Source organism: Colletotrichum higginsianum, chromosome 11, assembly GCF_001672515.1.
Source record: "Colletotrichum higginsianum IMI 349063 chromosome 11, whole genome shotgun sequence".
NCBI classification, from domain to species: domain Eukaryota; kingdom Fungi; phylum Ascomycota; class Sordariomycetes; order Glomerellales; family Glomerellaceae; genus Colletotrichum; species Colletotrichum higginsianum.
This window is the reverse complement of record NC_030963.1, coordinates 548,960-564,998: the sequence shown is the minus strand read 5'-3', so window position 1 is coordinate 564,998 and position 16,039 is coordinate 548,960. Positions and strand designations below refer to the sequence as shown.

Sequence of the window (16,039 nt, the reverse complement as noted above, 5' to 3'; positions counted from 1 at the left end):
ATCGTACGGGACAAGGCCAGTTGCTCTAAAGCCTGCTTGAATGTTTGATGTTGTCATTGCCTTGTCGTACGCCTTATAAAAGGCTGGGAGGAAGTCTTCCTTTGCAATATGCGTAATGTGCACCCGCATAAGGACCTCAATTTCTTGGCCGTACGCCCGTTTTAAGGGACTAAAGCACCCAACATCAAGCGGCTGGAGCTTGTGCGATGAATGAGGGGGCATACAGAGCGTAATAATGTTCTGCTCCTTGCAGTATAGCTCAAAATCGACAGAATGGTGGCTTTCGTGGCCATCAAGGATGAGGAGGCGGTAAGCACCCTTCGTACGACTCCTTGTATGGAAATCAAAGTGCTGTACCCATTCTAGGCCTTTCTCATTTGTCGTCCAACCATTTTCTGTAAGTGTAATTACCCAGTCGGGTGGGAGGGGGCTGTTGCACGTCCAGGAGTCAAGATGGACCTTGCCTGCAAAGATGATGTACGGCGGGATAGAATAGCCGCACGACCCAATGCCCTGGATTACTGTAACCCATTCCTGATTCCCTTGTTGTGCTCCTCTTGGCTTGCCACGTCGTTCAGAGGCTGTAACAACCATTTCAGAGGACATCTTGCCCATCGCAAACCCAGTCTCATCAAAGTTATAGATATCGGTATCGTCTATCCCGTACTTCGCAATTGTGTTTCGTACGAGGGAAAACCACGCGCGATACGCGTCCGGATCTTCGCAGAGGACTCTCTGATAGTCGATTCTTCGATTAAAACGCGTCTGGAGCTCAGGTCGTCGTCGTACGAAGTTTGAGGCCCAGTTTGTTCCGACGCGTCGCGCGCCGCGGTCGCGAAGCAGTCGATCGGCCATTTCTCGAACAGCACTAAGGCGTGGCGAAAATGCTCGCGAATCCAGGTCAACGATGTATCGTACAATGGTCTCCTCTTCGTACGAGGTTAAATTCTGGCAGGGTGGTCGGATATCGCGTCTGGCAGGTTGGCCATGGTATCGTCGTTGGAGGGTTGCACGAGATACTTTGTAGTGAGATGCAGCCTTTCGCACGCTTAATTTTGGGTCGGATCTGAGCGCATTTAGCGCTAGGACTAAATCGCTTTCATTTGAATGTTGTACCATAGTTGTAGGTGGAGAAAAATAAAGGGAAAAGTAGGTTGTACGAAATTCTAGAAAAGTGGCTCACTCACTTGTGTGGCTCACTCACTTGTGAACTACGTTATAAACTATACTTAAATATCTACTTATATATAGTTTTCTTTTTATTATAGTCTTTTTAGGTAATTAATTAAGGGTGTAGTAAAAAGTAGCACCTTTTGGTGTAGCTTGGTGGGGCTGGGGGGGCCAGGAAGGGGGGGGGGGGCAGGAAGTGGGTATGTTGACTTACCATGCTCTTGTTGTGTTTACCTACCAAGATTTTTTGCTTTCTAATTAAGAAGTGGAACCGTTTTTTCGGCTATTCTAAATAGTACAAGCACTAAAAATGGGTTGGAAAAAAAAAGATAGGACATTTTGAATAAAATGCAAGTTAAGGGGGATAAAAAAGTACGGAGAGATAAACAAAACCGCGTTTCTAGGTCAGAGGGGTAATAACAAATTTAAGAGACAAAGAATTATTGATGTACTTGCAAACATAAACTAAAGACGCTTTTGAGTCCTTACAGCTCAACGCCTCCGTCGTCCTAGGTCAAGAATATGTACCACTTCTGCTTGAAGGCTGTGGCAACGGACAATACATGTAGTGAGAACTGAGCTGCACGTTGTGGCATCAACAGGGACTGGGGCAGAACGTAATTATCAATCAGGAGACTGCCACATCGTGGTTTTGTTCCAAAATTGCCATGATTAGTAAAGGCCACGATGTGTACTATCCTCATACCTACGTTAGGGCCAAAGTCGTATCTCCATGTGGCGTCACGGATCATCACTTCAGCCCAAACAAATGCCTACAGCTACGGTTACGGCTGCGGTCGACAGGCACGGCGGCTAGCGGGGTGGGTCTCGAATGGGTCCCAGAAGCAAATGTTACCGCCTCTGTTCATGATTTTGATGCCGAAGGAATACTTGCGGTCTTTCATGCCGGCTATATACTGGTAGGTCTCTGTCGGGAGTTTTTAGGCGGTGTTGGCGAGGGGGGTTGGAAAGTGAGGCGAGATAAGGAGTATTTGTGTGTCATGAGGTGTTAATCGTTTTGTTTTCCTTGTCTTGGATTATTTACCGTGCCTGACAACCGACAAGCACTACCGTCAAAGGCGGAGGTGAGGCAGGTAGGGCCAGCAGAAACAGGAGTTCCAGGGAGCGCCTACCAAGAGGTAAAGATTTCATGAGCCAAAGACACAGACCGTCTTCGCCCAACCGAAAGGCCGTAGTCACAACGAGACGTGGAATGAAAGGCACGAAAGCCGGGTGGTTCATCCACTACCGGTGGGGGACGGGCCAAGATGCATGGTCTTTTGGAAGGACGGATCCAAGTGCAACGTCGGCTGTTGCCCCTGGGTCAGATCGAGACCTTGATTCGGATCGCCGTTCACCCCGTCCGGCCAGCCCACTGTCGTCATAGACCACATGTCAACGTAGACAGGTTGGCTGTTGGCCATCGACAGCGTTCCGTCCGGCATAGGCGGGACTAACACATGCGTGCCGTGCCGATTGGCATCCTGGTCCCATATGGGGAAGTACGCGTCCAGGCTCCCATCGAACATGGGGCACCCGGGTATACTCCTTGACAGCTTATTCACCGGCGCATCGATGTTCGCCAAGCGGGCCTCGTACTTGCGCCTGATGACTGCGAACATGACCTTGCTCGCTGACAGCACATCTATGCTCTTGGTCAACGGTGTCAGCTCCTCGTGGTGCGCACAGAGCTTGGCGAGGTACGAGTCGAACTGCAGCTGCTCTCGGGCCCGTGCGTGGTCCCACTCGGGGCACAGCGGCAGCGGGAAGGACAGGCGGATGGCGACGATGGTGGTCTGGATGAGGCGGCCCCAGTCGATGGAGTTTATCTCGAGGAGGGCGGCCTTGTCGAGGTTGACGATGAAGTTGAAGAGGCTGCGGAGGAGCGTCAGGCACCGCTCAAGGCGCGGCAAGGGGGTGGGCGGGCCAAGGTAGGCATCTCCCACTTTCGACGCCGAGGTGAGGCGGTAGACAGGACCGGCGAGGAGGAAGATTTCGGTGAACAGACTAGCAATTTTGATGGAGCCTATAAGTGAATGTTTAGCACAAGACACGCCTGCCTTCATATGAGCAGGGGAGGGGAACGTACTGACGTCAGCTGAACTGCTGGGTATCTGACTCTGCCAATCCCTCAACTGGTTCTCAAGCTTGAGCAATATGAAGTGGGCCTGCTGCTTCGCCTGCTCCGTGACTGGAACGATCTTCGTCGTCTCGAACGCCTCCTCCGTGATGTGCAGCAGCCTCACAAGCCACGCGAGGGTGTGGTCCCCCTCAAGGGCGGAGCCATGCTCGAGGATATCGCAGCATGTGGCTGTCCAGGAGGTATACGAGAGCGAAACCTGCGACATTCTGGCCCATGCCAAAGCTAAGCTGGAATCGGTCAGAGTCGTCTTGCGAAGATACTGCAGGAAAGGCAGCGCGTGCGCCGTAATCAGGTAGTAGCACGACAGATAGGCGCGGATCCCGTCCATCTGGTCCGGTGTCAATAGGACAGAAACACCCACGCTTTGGTAAGGCGGCTGGACCAATTCGAGATCATGGAGAATCTCGCCTGCCATGCGGATGTAGTGGAATGCTTGTCTGCTCTTAGGGCGGAGGTGGAAGGGGTACCTGCGGTCGTTAGGCGAGAGGAGGAGGAGGAGGAGGAGCGATCTGCATATTACCACGCCGTGTAGATGAGCAGGCCTTGGATAAGTTCCAGGGTTCGCTCGCCGGCGGCTACAAACTTGAGGCCCAGGACCTTGCGGAACTCCTCATCGTAGAGGATATGTCCCTGCAACGCACTGGATCCGGACGCCGTCGACAGAATGGCAAGTAGCAGAAACGGCTTGGTCTTGGATAATGACATGACGGTGGCGTCGGGCGGGAGCACCACACAGGGGAAGTGCTTCAGCATGATGCGGAAGGTCTGCAGCAGCTTCTCGGCGGAGTCGAGGTTGAACTGGGGCTTGAGGCCGAGGTTCGATATGGAGATGGACGGGCCTGAGCCTGAGCCCGAGCCGGATGACGGTGGCGATGATAGGGAGGAGTAGGGCCCGCTGCCGGGGTCATCAAGGCCAAACATCACGTCGATGGACTCCATGTCGGAAGAGGGTATAAAGTCCTCAAAGTACTGGTCATATCGTGCGGCGAGGCTCTCGATATCATCGGACTCGTCCAATGAAGACATCTCAAAGTTAAGGCTGAAGGTCTTGGACGGCCCCGGGGGCGGAGGGGGTCTGGGAGCGTCTTGGTTCCTGTTATCGCGTGAGTAAGGCTGCGAGGCATAGAAAAGGGTTGTGGAGGGAGGAAAGCCATCAAGGATAAACAAGGACAACACGACGAGCTTACAATTTAGACTGCCGCGGGCGGCGGGTTCTGGGACCGGTACGGAAGATGCATTCTCTCTTGAACTCGAGACACCTGATTCGTCCGGCAGACTGGTGAGCAAGCATGCAACTCGAATTATACGCCGAACCACGTCGGGGGGTATATGTCTTTGTACCGAGGGTAGGTACACTCAATAACTCACCTTCGACATATTCCGGGCTGCACGCTGGTCCGGCACTTGACCTTGGTCGCCCTGCATGCTTCGCAGGCGTTGGTCACTCTCCGTCGCAGGGGCGCGCCTGCGCCTAGTGCATCGGCATCGACAGCACTCTCCATTCTGAGACAACGGGGATCGAAAATGAGTCAATGAGGAGCGAGGAAACAGAGGCAGGGGCAATAACGAAGTCAACAATAGGGGAGTCAGGTATCTGGTATGGAAAGTTTGATTTTGAGGATTGCGTCTGTGACGGCCAGGTAGTCAGACAAAAAGTTCCCCGGATGCGGATGCGGCTTTGATGACCGCAAAAGACGGACCAAGACGGACCAAGGCGGCAAGTCGACGGTAAAGATTAAGCCCACTTCTCCACCTAATCCTGGCGCCCATGAAATGAAGAGTCGAACAAATGGAGGCAACCAATTTCTTTTCTATAATCTGCCCGACTCATTGAACCGGAACGTTAGGTGAAGACGGTGGCCTGTAACATAGTTTAGATTAGCATAGACCATGTCGGCACTGCGCCCGGGATGTCCCTTGGTACTCTGGACGTTAAAGACATCATCATTATCATCATCGGATGCAGCGAGTTAACAGCAACTTACTGAAACTTTAATGTATTAGTTAAACTCTTGACAGAACCTGGGATACCCTCGCTTTAGTAATAGTAATATCGACCCGATACATTCTTTACTTGCTAAAAGGCATCGTCGGGCCAGGATTTGTTAGATTGTCGATGTAGGAGAGGCTTGACCTTCTGAATTAGGTAGAGTGGGAGTGCTTTTATGAGCCTTGCGAGTATACTCCTATGCACGCTGACATGCAAGCCTTCATTTTGATGAACGACCGTGTATTGGATCGCCTTAACGATCAGAAGTACGCCCATAAGAAGCGCGGAGCGGATCTTGAGGAGAAGGACTGGCTAGAACTTGAAGATTCATATCTCGAATTGTGTGTGAATGCGCAGGGCAGGAAGGTCTGGATGGATGGTGTGATGGCCTCCACCAGTGGAGATTTTGAGTGGGAGGGTGTGTTACAGTCGACAGGTGATATATAGGGAGGGGGTTGGCACTGAGGTGGAATCAGATGTTTGAAGCTAAGATGGCAGAAGACCTAAACTAGGACCTTGAGAGCCTTATTACCTGTGTTGCCTAAAAACGGATTTGCACGGTACGTACTTGTATCTACAATTCCATTGTATCTACGTACAACGGCTAAAACATAGTACGTATTACGTACGTACGTGTATAAGAAATTGCATCACTAGTCTACTAAGCGGTTTAGTAGACAAACCTATAAGCGAAAGGGTTGAGGAAGTTAAATAGCGCAAAAACCTTAGGTATCAGTACAATACATCTCTAAAAGGTAATAAGTAGACGAGGATTCTCCACGAAACAAGGAGATTCAATGTTTAAGATGCCAACATAGAGTTCTCAGTTGCGACGACATGTTTCACTAATTTCAAAAGACGCTTGCTTAGGGCCTGCAAGCAGGGATATGTTAGGGTAGTCAAAACAGGCTACAAAAACCTTTTATAGGTTTCAAACATGAGCCGGAAAGGTACGCCAAGAGAGTTTTGCTCCCGGACTTTACAGGCCAAACATGCAATGCCGAGCATGAGTACCAACACTTGACGCTCCTACGGTATTGCCCAACGTCTACACCAAGGCGTGTTGGGGAGAAAAGGTCCCCAGATGACAAAAGTGAAGTTCTTCAGCTTCAATCGGAATGGCATCATTGATACATGGTAGGTATGCGATGAAACCACACTGCAGTGGCTGGCAGTGGGGTATTATTGTCGCGTGTAACGTAGTCAGAGCACCCACTTCCTGGCGCCCCCCCCCCCCCTCCCCCAACTTCCTGGCTACCCAAAAATCCCTCATTTCCCCTCAACACCATGACTGCCCCCCAGCTTCTAACTATCACAATATTTACAACCCTCATCCAAATCACTTCATTTTTTGCATCCGCCTTCCTTCATACCTTTTGGTCAGATGTTCCAAAGTTGAGCGCAATCAGGCGCTGGAGGCCATCAGCAATGGTCTCAGCCTAAGGAAGGCATCATTGCAGTAATTATGGCGTACCAAGGTCAACACTTCAGCTTCGATTGCAGGGCAGCCAGGCAAGGAGAATTGCCTTTTATGATCTTCAGAGGCTTTCCCCTAGTCAGGAGGCTAAGCTGGCTGAATGGGTGCGGATTCAGCATGCTCTTGGGCTCCCTCCTTCACATCAACAAGTCAAGGACTTCGCTGGAGGCATCCTCCATGCAATGGGGGATACAGAGCCTATAGGAAAAGGCTGGATAATAGCCTTCTTGAAGAGGAATTCATCAGTCAAGTTCCAGAGAAGTCGCCCTATCGATTCTAGGCGTGTTAATGGGCGTCTACTGAGATCGTCAGGGACTGGTTCAAACTCCTCGCCATGCCAAAGATCATCAGCATTAAACCAGGCAACAGATACAACATGGATGAGACTGGTATCCTTGAGGGACAGAGATCTAATGGGCTGGTGCTGGGCATTTCTGAGATGAAGTCTGTCCGCAAGAAACAGCCTGGGTCAAGGGCATGGGTATCCTGTCACAGGCTGGGTTCGCACAGAGTGGCAGAGTCGCTGACGGTCAGGTAGGGGTCAGTTGGTTGTGTTATTTCGACCTGCCCCCCCTCTATAGGTGGCGGCTGTGTCCTCTTTTCTATCAGAACCTCCCCCTCACGGACCAACGATCTTCCGTTCTTCGTTTGTTGGGGCGCTAGTGGGCACCCGGTGCCCCGCAACTGCACCCCAACCCTCGGCCTTCTAGTGTCAGGACTCGTCCGCAATCCGACCCTGACATATCCATTATTGAATGCATCTCTGCCCTGGGCCACAGACTTCATCCCCTTATTATATATAGGGGCAAGACAGTCCAGCAGCAGTGGTTTCCTCAAGATCTTAGCCCTTATGAAGGCTGGCAACTCACAGCAACAGAAAATGGCTGGACAACAGATGCTACTGCAGTTGATTGGCTGCAGAAGGTCTTCATCCCTCAGACTGTCCCTCAGGGCAAGGGGGATAAGGAGGAGGCTAGACTATTAATCCTGGATAGGCATAAGAGCCACACTACAACTGAATTTATGTAGTTGTGCTATATAAACAACATCCATCTATTGTTCTTACCGCCACCCATGTCCTCCAGCCACTTAATCAAGCAGTCTTCAGCCCTCTTAAGGCAGCCTATAGGAAGGAGCTTAGATACCTTAGTCTATAGAATAACTCTACTATTGTAGGCAAGAGGAACTTCCTAGGCTGTTATTTTAAGGCTGCCCTTGCAGGTATGACAATGCAGAACATCAGAAGTGGTTGGAAATAGACAGGGTTATGGCCTGTCTCTGAAGCGAAGCCTCTAATAAGCTCCCTCCCACTCCCAACAACACCAAAGCCATCAGCATCGTTAGATCAGGTCAGCAAAGGGCAGTCTGGAGGCAAGGAAGCTGAGGGATGGGCATCTGCGTCGTCTGCAGTGGCATGGTCGACGCCAAGGAAGATGAAGGATCTGTCTGGCCAACTGAAGCTATTCACAGAGTTGGATAATGATGCGCATACCCAACGCCTCCTTTTCATAAAGGTGAAAAAAGGTTTCAGCGAGCAGGCCTATGAGCTGGCCACTGCCCAGCATAAGCTGGAGCTTCTGCAGTCCCAAGTCACCAACACTGCAGTAAGGAAAAGGAAGGCAGTTCAGATCAACCCAAACACTAAGTTCGCCAACATCAAGGACATCCAGAAGGCTCAGGTTGAGGCTGGCGATAAAGAGGATACCACAGATGTTGAGGCTGAAAGCTGTATTGTGGTGGCATCTAGGTGCAGTCAATAGTTAATTGAACATACTGGTGTTGATGGGAATACCCTCATTTTTGGGTGGCCCATATGTAGGGGTGGCCCAAAAGTGAGTGCTTTGACTTAACGCTAATATCAGACTAACCGGAAAACAATAGGGGGCTAGCTACTGCGTTGGCTTTTAAGCTGCCTTCTGTAGCGTCTGTATGGTTGGTTGCTGGCATTTGTATCCTTATAGTCACAATCCTCCAAACCTTCCGAGCCTTTACTGAGGAGGTCTTTAAAGTCACTGTTATTATTAGTCTTAGTCGCACTTCTATAACTGTCATCATTACTGAGATCTTTAAATGAGCTATGTGAGATCCCAGCTCTGTTATGACCACCTGCTGGGAAGCTAGGAGTTTGAGCAGATGGCATCCCCCTTGTCCTCGTCCTTGTTGTCGTACGCATCACACGGCAGCTGTCTGCATCTGGTACATGTCTATAAGCTGAGGTAGTGCTGGTCTTGGTAGAATCAGCAGCCGCAACATCATCCAGGCATAAGGTGTCCCAGATTTCGTCCGACAATAGTGCCTCAAGCGCGCGCGATTGAGCGATGGTGAGGGATCTCCGGCACTGCCACAGCCGCGTCCCTAGGGGAAGACGCCACAGCCGCACACAGAAGCACAGAAGCCTTTTCACCAGGCGGCGGTACTTGTATGTGGTGGCCTGCCGGCTGACCAGCTCGAATGGGGCCTTGTACGGCCGGTAGGGCTCTGAGCTGCGGAGCCAGCAGCGCATGGAGACGTCCATAGACCGTATCGTATCCTCGCAACGGTCGAAGACGCCGTCCACGGCCGACATGATACGTTGTAACCGGGCTTCGTCCTCTGGGGTGCTTACATAGGGCATGTCGTCCTCGGCGTCCCGGGCGTCCGGGCCGACGGCCGGCAGCTCCGACATCTTCACGAGGAAGTCGCGGCGGGCACCGTTGAACATAAGATCCCAGCCGGTGCGACGCATCCAGCCTGTTTGGAACGCCCTATCGACAGGGCCCGTAGCGGCGGCGGTGGCGGTGGCGCGGAGACCGCTGGCGAGGTGAGCTCCTTCCGCATCATGCGCCGCGGCAAGCAGGGCCTGTTGGGCAGCGGGCGCGTCGTCAGCACCAGGCGTACCTGTCTCGCAGGGCGGCAGCGACCCTGTCGTGGTGGACTGGGCTATCCAGTAGCCCCGCGCACCATTCTGTGACCAGCTCTGGAGTAGGACACCGCTGTGGATCTGGTCCCGTTGCCAGCCGTCCGCCTTCCGCGAGTCCTTGATGCCGTGTGCCTTAGAGAGGTGGCGGCAGACCAGGTCATCGCTTGCCGTCCGATAGCTGCAGTGACGGCAGGCATGTCCGCGGGTGGCCGTTAGTGCTTCGTGCGGCGGGAGGCCGTCGGGACGGAGAGCAACGTCGTTCGGGTCCCCAAGCTGCAGGGACTTCACCAGCGCGCCCAGCCCACGGCGTTGCGTCTTAGGCACGTCGTGTTTCTCAGCCAGGTGGCGGCTTACGCGCTCCCCGAACGGCTTCAATGCGTAACCGCAAGGCTGGCAGATGAGGACCAGTTCAGGCTCGTTTAAGTAAAGTTGCAGGGCTTTAAGGCGCTGGCGCTGCTTGTCCGTCAAGCTGTGCGGCGTCATGGGCTGGGGCGGAGGGGGACACAAGAGAGCTATGTAGCTGTGTGGGAGTAGTGTCTAATTGATGTTCTTATTTGAGAAGATTAGAAACGGCTTGCTGTAGCTAAAGTTACTGACTTACTTCCCTTTGTAGGGCAATACGCAGTTAGGAGAAGAGGTTTGGGAACGCGTCGAGATTTTATTTGAAGTTGGAGACACTGAAGCAGCAAGTGGGGTATATCTGATATTGTTGGCCAATTAGAGGCCTAGGGAACGCGTCGAGATTTCCTAGTCAAGCAGGGGGGCATGGAGTGGGACGATGAATGGGTTCAGCCAATGGTTGTACACGGACGGCCGTATCTCGACGCGTTCCGACGGAGAATACTTGAGTAGGCAAAAAGACGCAACATACAGACAACAATTACAAGCTGCTGCGGGCTCCTGCAGCGCGCAATCGCTCTACGACCTCGATGTGACCACCCTCTGAAGCAGCTTGTAGAGCAGTCCGCCCATCATCTCGAGCAGGGTCTGCGTTGACGTTGGCTCCCGCAGAAAGCAATCGCTCCACGACCTCGATGTGACCACCACCTGAAGCTGCTTGTAGAGCAGTCCGCCCAGTATTCCAAGCAGGATCTGCGTTGACGTCGGCTCCTGCAGAAAGCAATCGCTCCACGACCTCGACGTGACCACCCTCTGAAGCTGCTTGTAGAGCAGTCCGCCCATCATCTCGAGCAGGGTCTGCGTTGACGTTGGCTCCCGCAGAAAGCAATCGCTCCACGACCTCGATGTGACCACCACCTGAAGCTGCTTGTAGAGCAGTCCACCTATTATCTCCAGCTGGGTCTGCGTTGACGTTGGCTCCCGCAGAAAGCAATCGCTCCACAACCTCGATGTGACCACCCTCTGAAGCTGCTTGTAGGACTGACGAGGCGATCTCAACCGCATGTTCACTCTCGAGTAGAGCGTCCACCATGTCTACATCACCATTAGTCGCAGAGCTTTGTAAGGCCTTGGCTTTCTCTGTATCAGGTATCTTGCCGAGACCTCCAAGGTATCGGATAAGAGCAAAATGACGGTTCGTAAAACTCCAAGACAAGATCTTGGAGTTTAGAGCTCTAGGCTGTTGTTGACTTGACCAAGGCATCCTGGCCAGACCATGTCCGCGACTGAGAACCTGTTGCCACATACTCCATGTGGAGGACTTATGACGCCTGAATTGAGTAGTGTGGGAAATCCAGTACACTGACGCGTAACTGAGAAAAGGATAATGGTCTTGTAGCGTGTCGATAGCTTCTTCATCATCCAACCTACTGTATGTAGCCAGCATTTTACTAACGTCACTCTCTTTCAGGACATTCTTGCGCTTGGTGACGATGGCGTCACTGATCGACTTTGGCAGCCTCCATGAGTTCCTTAATGCTGAATGGGCCATTCTAGCTGGGTCAACTTTGATTGGCTGTGGCCGTCGTGCGACAGTTGTCACAAAATCACTAAATTTGAGATAAGTGACGCAAATCTCGCCAGCGTTGTGGTCTGCGTCCTCTGACTTGAAGTGGAACTGAGCGAAGTCAGGTCCTGATAATCCTCCGACGATGAACTCGTGAACTGCCTTATGGGCAAACTCTGCAGTCCTCGATTCTTCGTCAACACGGACGAGATTTTCGCACCACGTAGGTAGACGGTCTATACCACTGACTAGTTGTCCAGGATTGGAGGAAGGTTGGCCGACTTTTGTAGAGATGGCTTCGCGGAGCTCATCTAGTGTCAAAGGGCGTTTCGCAATAGCAATCCATTGAAAGGCTTTGTTTGCGATTGAAGATTTGTCCCGCTTCATGATGCGATGGAGGGCTCTGCTCAGCGTCTCTGTCAGGTTCTTTGGAAGACGTCCGAGAGTGTCTTGAATATCATCGTCACAGGTTTGGGCACAAATTTCGTCCAGAAGGAAAGTGACCCAGAGAAACCTAATCCGTTAGTAGTCGGCATGGAAAACAGACGTTATCAACTTACATTCCGTCCGCGCGATTGATGAGAGCCCGCTTGATATGATCAACAATCGATTGTTCTCGAACCACAAGATCGCCGTTTTGCTGTTTTTCGTGAAGTGTCTCTTCAACAAAAATAGCAATGTCGGTCTTAGACCCAGCAGATGCCATCGACACTGTGTCAATGGTTGGAATTCTGTCTCTAAGTTCGCCTGATAAGCTTTCACGGCTCGAAATGAAAACTCTCAAGCGCGACCCGGAGACAACTGAGGCCAGAGAGTCAAGAAGGGCCCGTCATTCTACCGGTTCAAACTCATCCAGTGCGTCGATGAAGACGTAGAATGTGCCTGACTGGTCGATTATCTGTCGAAGAAGTGATGTTAATTCGACTAGCTCCGAGGAGGGGTTCCGATTCAGCTCTGTTAGACTGGCTTCCCAGTCGCTGGATAGTCTCACTGGGTCAAGTGACTGTCGGATAATCGACCGAAGTGTAGTTTCTGCGGATGGCGGTGTCTGATCGGCGAAATGAGGGAAGAAGAACGTGACATTTTCCCTAGCCCTACGCTCATGCGCATAGATATGTTCGATGGCACTTGCACTTAGAGTGGAGTCAATAGCTACCATAGATGGAGGATCTTCTGATAACAGCCTACTTACGTGAGGATCGTTTTACCAGATCCAACTATTTGGCGTTAGCGTAGTTGAGGTGAGGTAATCCTTTCACTGTAGTACTTTTGCCTGAACACCAGAGCCAAGGCGAGGCAATTCCTTCCTCCCATCGAGTAAAAGCGGTTAATCGGAAAAGCCATTCTGCAGTTCCGGGGTGCCTCAGTTTACAGGCTTTCTTGAACGGTGTAAGGTAGTCATAAGATGATAATGAGTCGAGAAGCTGGCGACGGCTTTCTTCTACAAGACTGTTATATCAGTGTGGTTCGTAGTGCAGTTCGCAGCTAAAAAAAAATAACTTACCCGCTCGACGAATGTCTCGCTGAAGCTGGTCATTCTTGATTGTATGGAGGTCACCTTCTACTCGTGAGAACAACTGTCTGACCTTGTGCCTCTCCTTAGACGCCGCTTTCCTCTCCATTTGCTGCAGTCTTTGGTCCTGGTGGTCGGCCTTCGCCTTTGCAAGCTTGATTTCCTGCTTGGCCTCAAGGCCACACCTTCGAATACTCTCTAGATCGGGGCTAAACTCCTGCTGGAACGACTGCAAGAACGCGTTTCGGAAATGTGTTTGCCCTGCATTGGATTAGCGATACTTAGTTAATGTATTGGAGGCTAGGGATGGGTTACTTACAAGGTCGTTGTATTGCTTCAACCACATGCTTGCAGCAATAGATTATTGAAGCGTTAAAATCGCAGACAGCCTTCTGCAGTTCAGGCGAGTTGGGAAACAGGGCCTGATACTCAGCAAATCGAGGACAATCTTTAGCAAACTGCATAAAGAGGTCTGAGACTCTTTCATAGTATGAAGTGAAGTTTAGTACCACCTAATTAAAGTTAAACAGTCTCTTATGAATAATAGGTAAGATCTTGTTTTACCTGGATTGTCAGCTTAACGCTTCCCCAGACTAGCGCAGCAATCTCTGGATGCGAGGATACAAAGGTATCAATGATAACAGAAGATTCCCGGACAAATTGCAGGACTGAAATAAGCCGGGTACCTTTGTTAGGACACTTTCGCTGAGTAGTAGAACTGTCTAGCTGAGCTGTGAAAACGAGCACAGCGTCAGCATCAGGGATAGCCTTGAGTTTGTTGAGGTCTGAACGCTGATCATCGGTCAAAGTCTTCTGGAACTCGTTGACTGCATCTTGTAGTCGTTTTGCAGGTGGTAACCGCGATTTAGTGGAAGAAGACGTTGAAGCTATTTCCATGGCAGTCGCTGGATTTCGATATGCGTAAGTTCACATTGGAGGTGGAGGTGGGAGGTGGGAGGTTTACGACACTTATCAGAGCGGGGTAATTGATGAGATGTGAAGGTTAGTCATCCAGCATATATGAGTGGGCAGAAAAGAGTGTCTATTCGTACTAGAGAGTGGATGGGATCACCACAGAATTGTGGGTCTAATGTTATCTAAAAAAGGTATTACAGAGCTAGAACCAGGTGGAATGACAGGCTGACCTGTTTTGATTATCATCAGACCATTCCGAATGGGCTGACTGTACTAAAATAGGCCAGCCTGACAAAACGCCTCATTCTGATTCCTTTGCTACCAGTAAATGGCTTGTTAAAATAGGACAGAAACGCTACGCTAGGCACCTTTAACCTCCACCACTTACTCAGGAATCTCGATCGCCTCCTTCGACTGTCCCTTGTCACAATGTATAGTTGCAAATCCAGCCAGCCTTGCCTTATTCTCATTTTGTTCTTGTCTCCTCTACCTGAAACGTTTTCCCAAGCACCTAGCAGCTTCCTTTGTTGGCCCATCTGTTCTGACGTGCCACCCACATGCACCTACACCATACAATTTGCAAATGGAGATAGTTAGGGAGTCTCAGAAGCTGCCAAGCTCTGATGGAGTAGCCTTGGGACGTGCTTGAGGACTTCCGCCACGCGAATCTCCTCTATCCAGCAGTCAAGAATCAGGAGACTTCAGATACTGTGGATACCGCCGCCATGTAGATCCATCAGCGTCAACCATGACGCAAGGAACTAGGTTCTACCCGGGGACAAAGCTCTCAGCGGCTGCGAGACTTCAGACGATAGCTCAATGACGGTGGAACTCGGGCCGGCCCGAATTAACAAACAGTGGAGGATAAGTTGCGGGAGGAGATGCGGGGTAGCTTGGGCTAAGCACGACGAGTCAAAGTCACGTGAGCATCAACCTAGCTGCTTTTGTCAAGCCCCAGGCCGATTTGCGGATGGCCACGTGTCGACTGCTGCTGCCTGCCGTGTCGACTTTCCCTATGAAAGACCTTAACAGCTTCGTGGCTATTCCACGACATCGGCCATCGCTCGTCCGTGTCAATTGCGATGATGGCCCTCACGGATTCTCCGTCCAGCTTTGACTGGGATACCAGGTCTGATATGGAGTCGATCCATAGAGCCAGCCCAGCGCCTGCCGCATTGTCCAGAGCAGCAACGTGGTAAGCTACTTCAGACGGCAGACTTACTCTGCTTCGACTAGATGAATGGAACGAGCTCTGCAATTATGACGAGCAGCCGCCAACCTGTATTTAATTCTGATTAGGACGAGCGCCTGTTTGGGAACGCGTATACAGTTTCATGAGATGTCCTGGTCTGCCCTGTCACTGCTGGGTTGATGACAACGGTTGGAAATACTCCAAGCTAGTAGCGTGCTACCTAACAGGCTTGATTGTCTGTCTTGAGGATAGCGGAAAGCTGTAAAGCCAAAGCGATGTCCTAAGCAGTATCCGTCAACTTCTGTATGCCGAGGACCAGCAGCGTGTGGAGCGTCAAGAGCGATCTAATACAACGACCTATTCGCCCATTGATATCACCAACGTCATGCCTGGATTTGATACATCTGCCGGGGAGCATGTAAGATAGATGTAAGAGCCCTTTATAGCTTAGCCACGACGCTATAAACTCAATGTTTGTATAGCTCTTTAGCAATCGACTATGTAATTATCCTACCGATACGCCTCTAGTTTTTGTACATGTTGCAAAGTAGTCCTGTAAGTAGGCTAATCTATCTTAGCTGTGGAAGACTATGCTGATAAAGTCGCCTAGCCTTTTTAAGGCTGCCTGCAAACCCTGGAGGACCTTTAGAAGCTCCTCCCGCGGACGGAGCTGCAGATTAGTGTTTTAGAGACTGTTGCGTTAGCTCTTTGACGTCACCCAGCCAAGCTCCTGGAGCGTTTGGTTACTGCAACCTTTGTGTTCTGATGCTGCTGCGTTAGTCTCTGGGATGCTGTTGCTGTATACATGCTACCTACTGATCTTTTTTGTCTTCT

General features: G+C 51.1%; 6 protein-coding genes across 6 annotated transcripts; 1 reads left to right on the top strand and 5 right to left on the bottom strand.

The window, feature by feature from the left end:
• Positions 1–2,408: 2,408 nt before the first annotated feature.
• CH63R_14506 (Zn 2cys6 transcription factor) lies at positions 2,409–3,728 on the bottom strand (the record flags this gene model as incomplete). The annotated part of the gene is made up of 2 exons (XM_018309480.1): positions 2,409–3,196; positions 3,260–3,728. 2 exons carry the CDS (start codon positions 3,726–3,728, stop codon positions 2,409–2,411), a joined length of 1,257 nt encoding a protein of 418 aa, XP_018150723.1.
• Positions 3,729–3,829: 101 nt separating this feature from the next.
• On the bottom strand, positions 3,830–4,815 carry CH63R_14505 (Zn 2cys6 transcription factor; the record flags this gene model as incomplete). The annotated part of the gene is made up of 2 exons (XM_018309479.1): positions 3,830–4,388; positions 4,682–4,815. The coding sequence occupies 2 exons, from the start codon at positions 4,813–4,815 to the stop codon at positions 3,830–3,832; spliced, it is 693 nt and encodes a 230-aa protein (XP_018150722.1).
• Positions 4,816–8,897: 4,082 nt separating this feature from the next.
• On the bottom strand, positions 8,898–10,162 carry CH63R_14504 (uncharacterized protein; the record flags this gene model as incomplete). The annotated part of the gene is made up of 2 exons (XM_018309478.1): positions 8,898–8,973; positions 9,069–10,162. The coding sequence occupies 2 exons, from the start codon at positions 10,160–10,162 to the stop codon at positions 8,898–8,900; spliced, it is 1,170 nt and encodes a 389-aa protein (XP_018150721.1).
• A 435-nt stretch (positions 10,163–10,597) lies between these two features.
• On the bottom strand, positions 10,598–11,083 carry CH63R_14503 (uncharacterized protein; the record flags this gene model as incomplete). The annotated part of the gene is made up of 1 exon (XM_018309477.1): positions 10,598–11,083. The coding sequence occupies one exon, from the start codon at positions 11,081–11,083 to the stop codon at positions 10,598–10,600; it is 486 nt and encodes a 161-aa protein (XP_018150720.1).
• A 1,690-nt stretch (positions 11,084–12,773) lies between these two features.
• CH63R_14502 (uncharacterized protein) lies at positions 12,774–13,444 on the bottom strand (the record flags this gene model as incomplete). Its single annotated transcript, XM_018309476.1, has 4 exons — positions 12,774–12,802; positions 12,958–13,026; positions 13,090–13,327; positions 13,418–13,444. 4 exons carry the CDS (start codon positions 13,442–13,444, stop codon positions 12,774–12,776), a joined length of 363 nt encoding a protein of 120 aa, XP_018150719.1.
• A 1,654-nt stretch (positions 13,445–15,098) lies between these two features.
• Positions 15,099–15,385, top strand: CH63R_14501 (uncharacterized protein; the record flags this gene model as incomplete). Its single annotated transcript, XM_018309475.1, has 2 exons — positions 15,099–15,208; positions 15,313–15,385. 2 exons carry the CDS (start codon positions 15,099–15,101, stop codon positions 15,383–15,385), a joined length of 183 nt encoding a protein of 60 aa, XP_018150718.1.
• Positions 15,386–16,039: the final 654 nt, after the last annotated feature.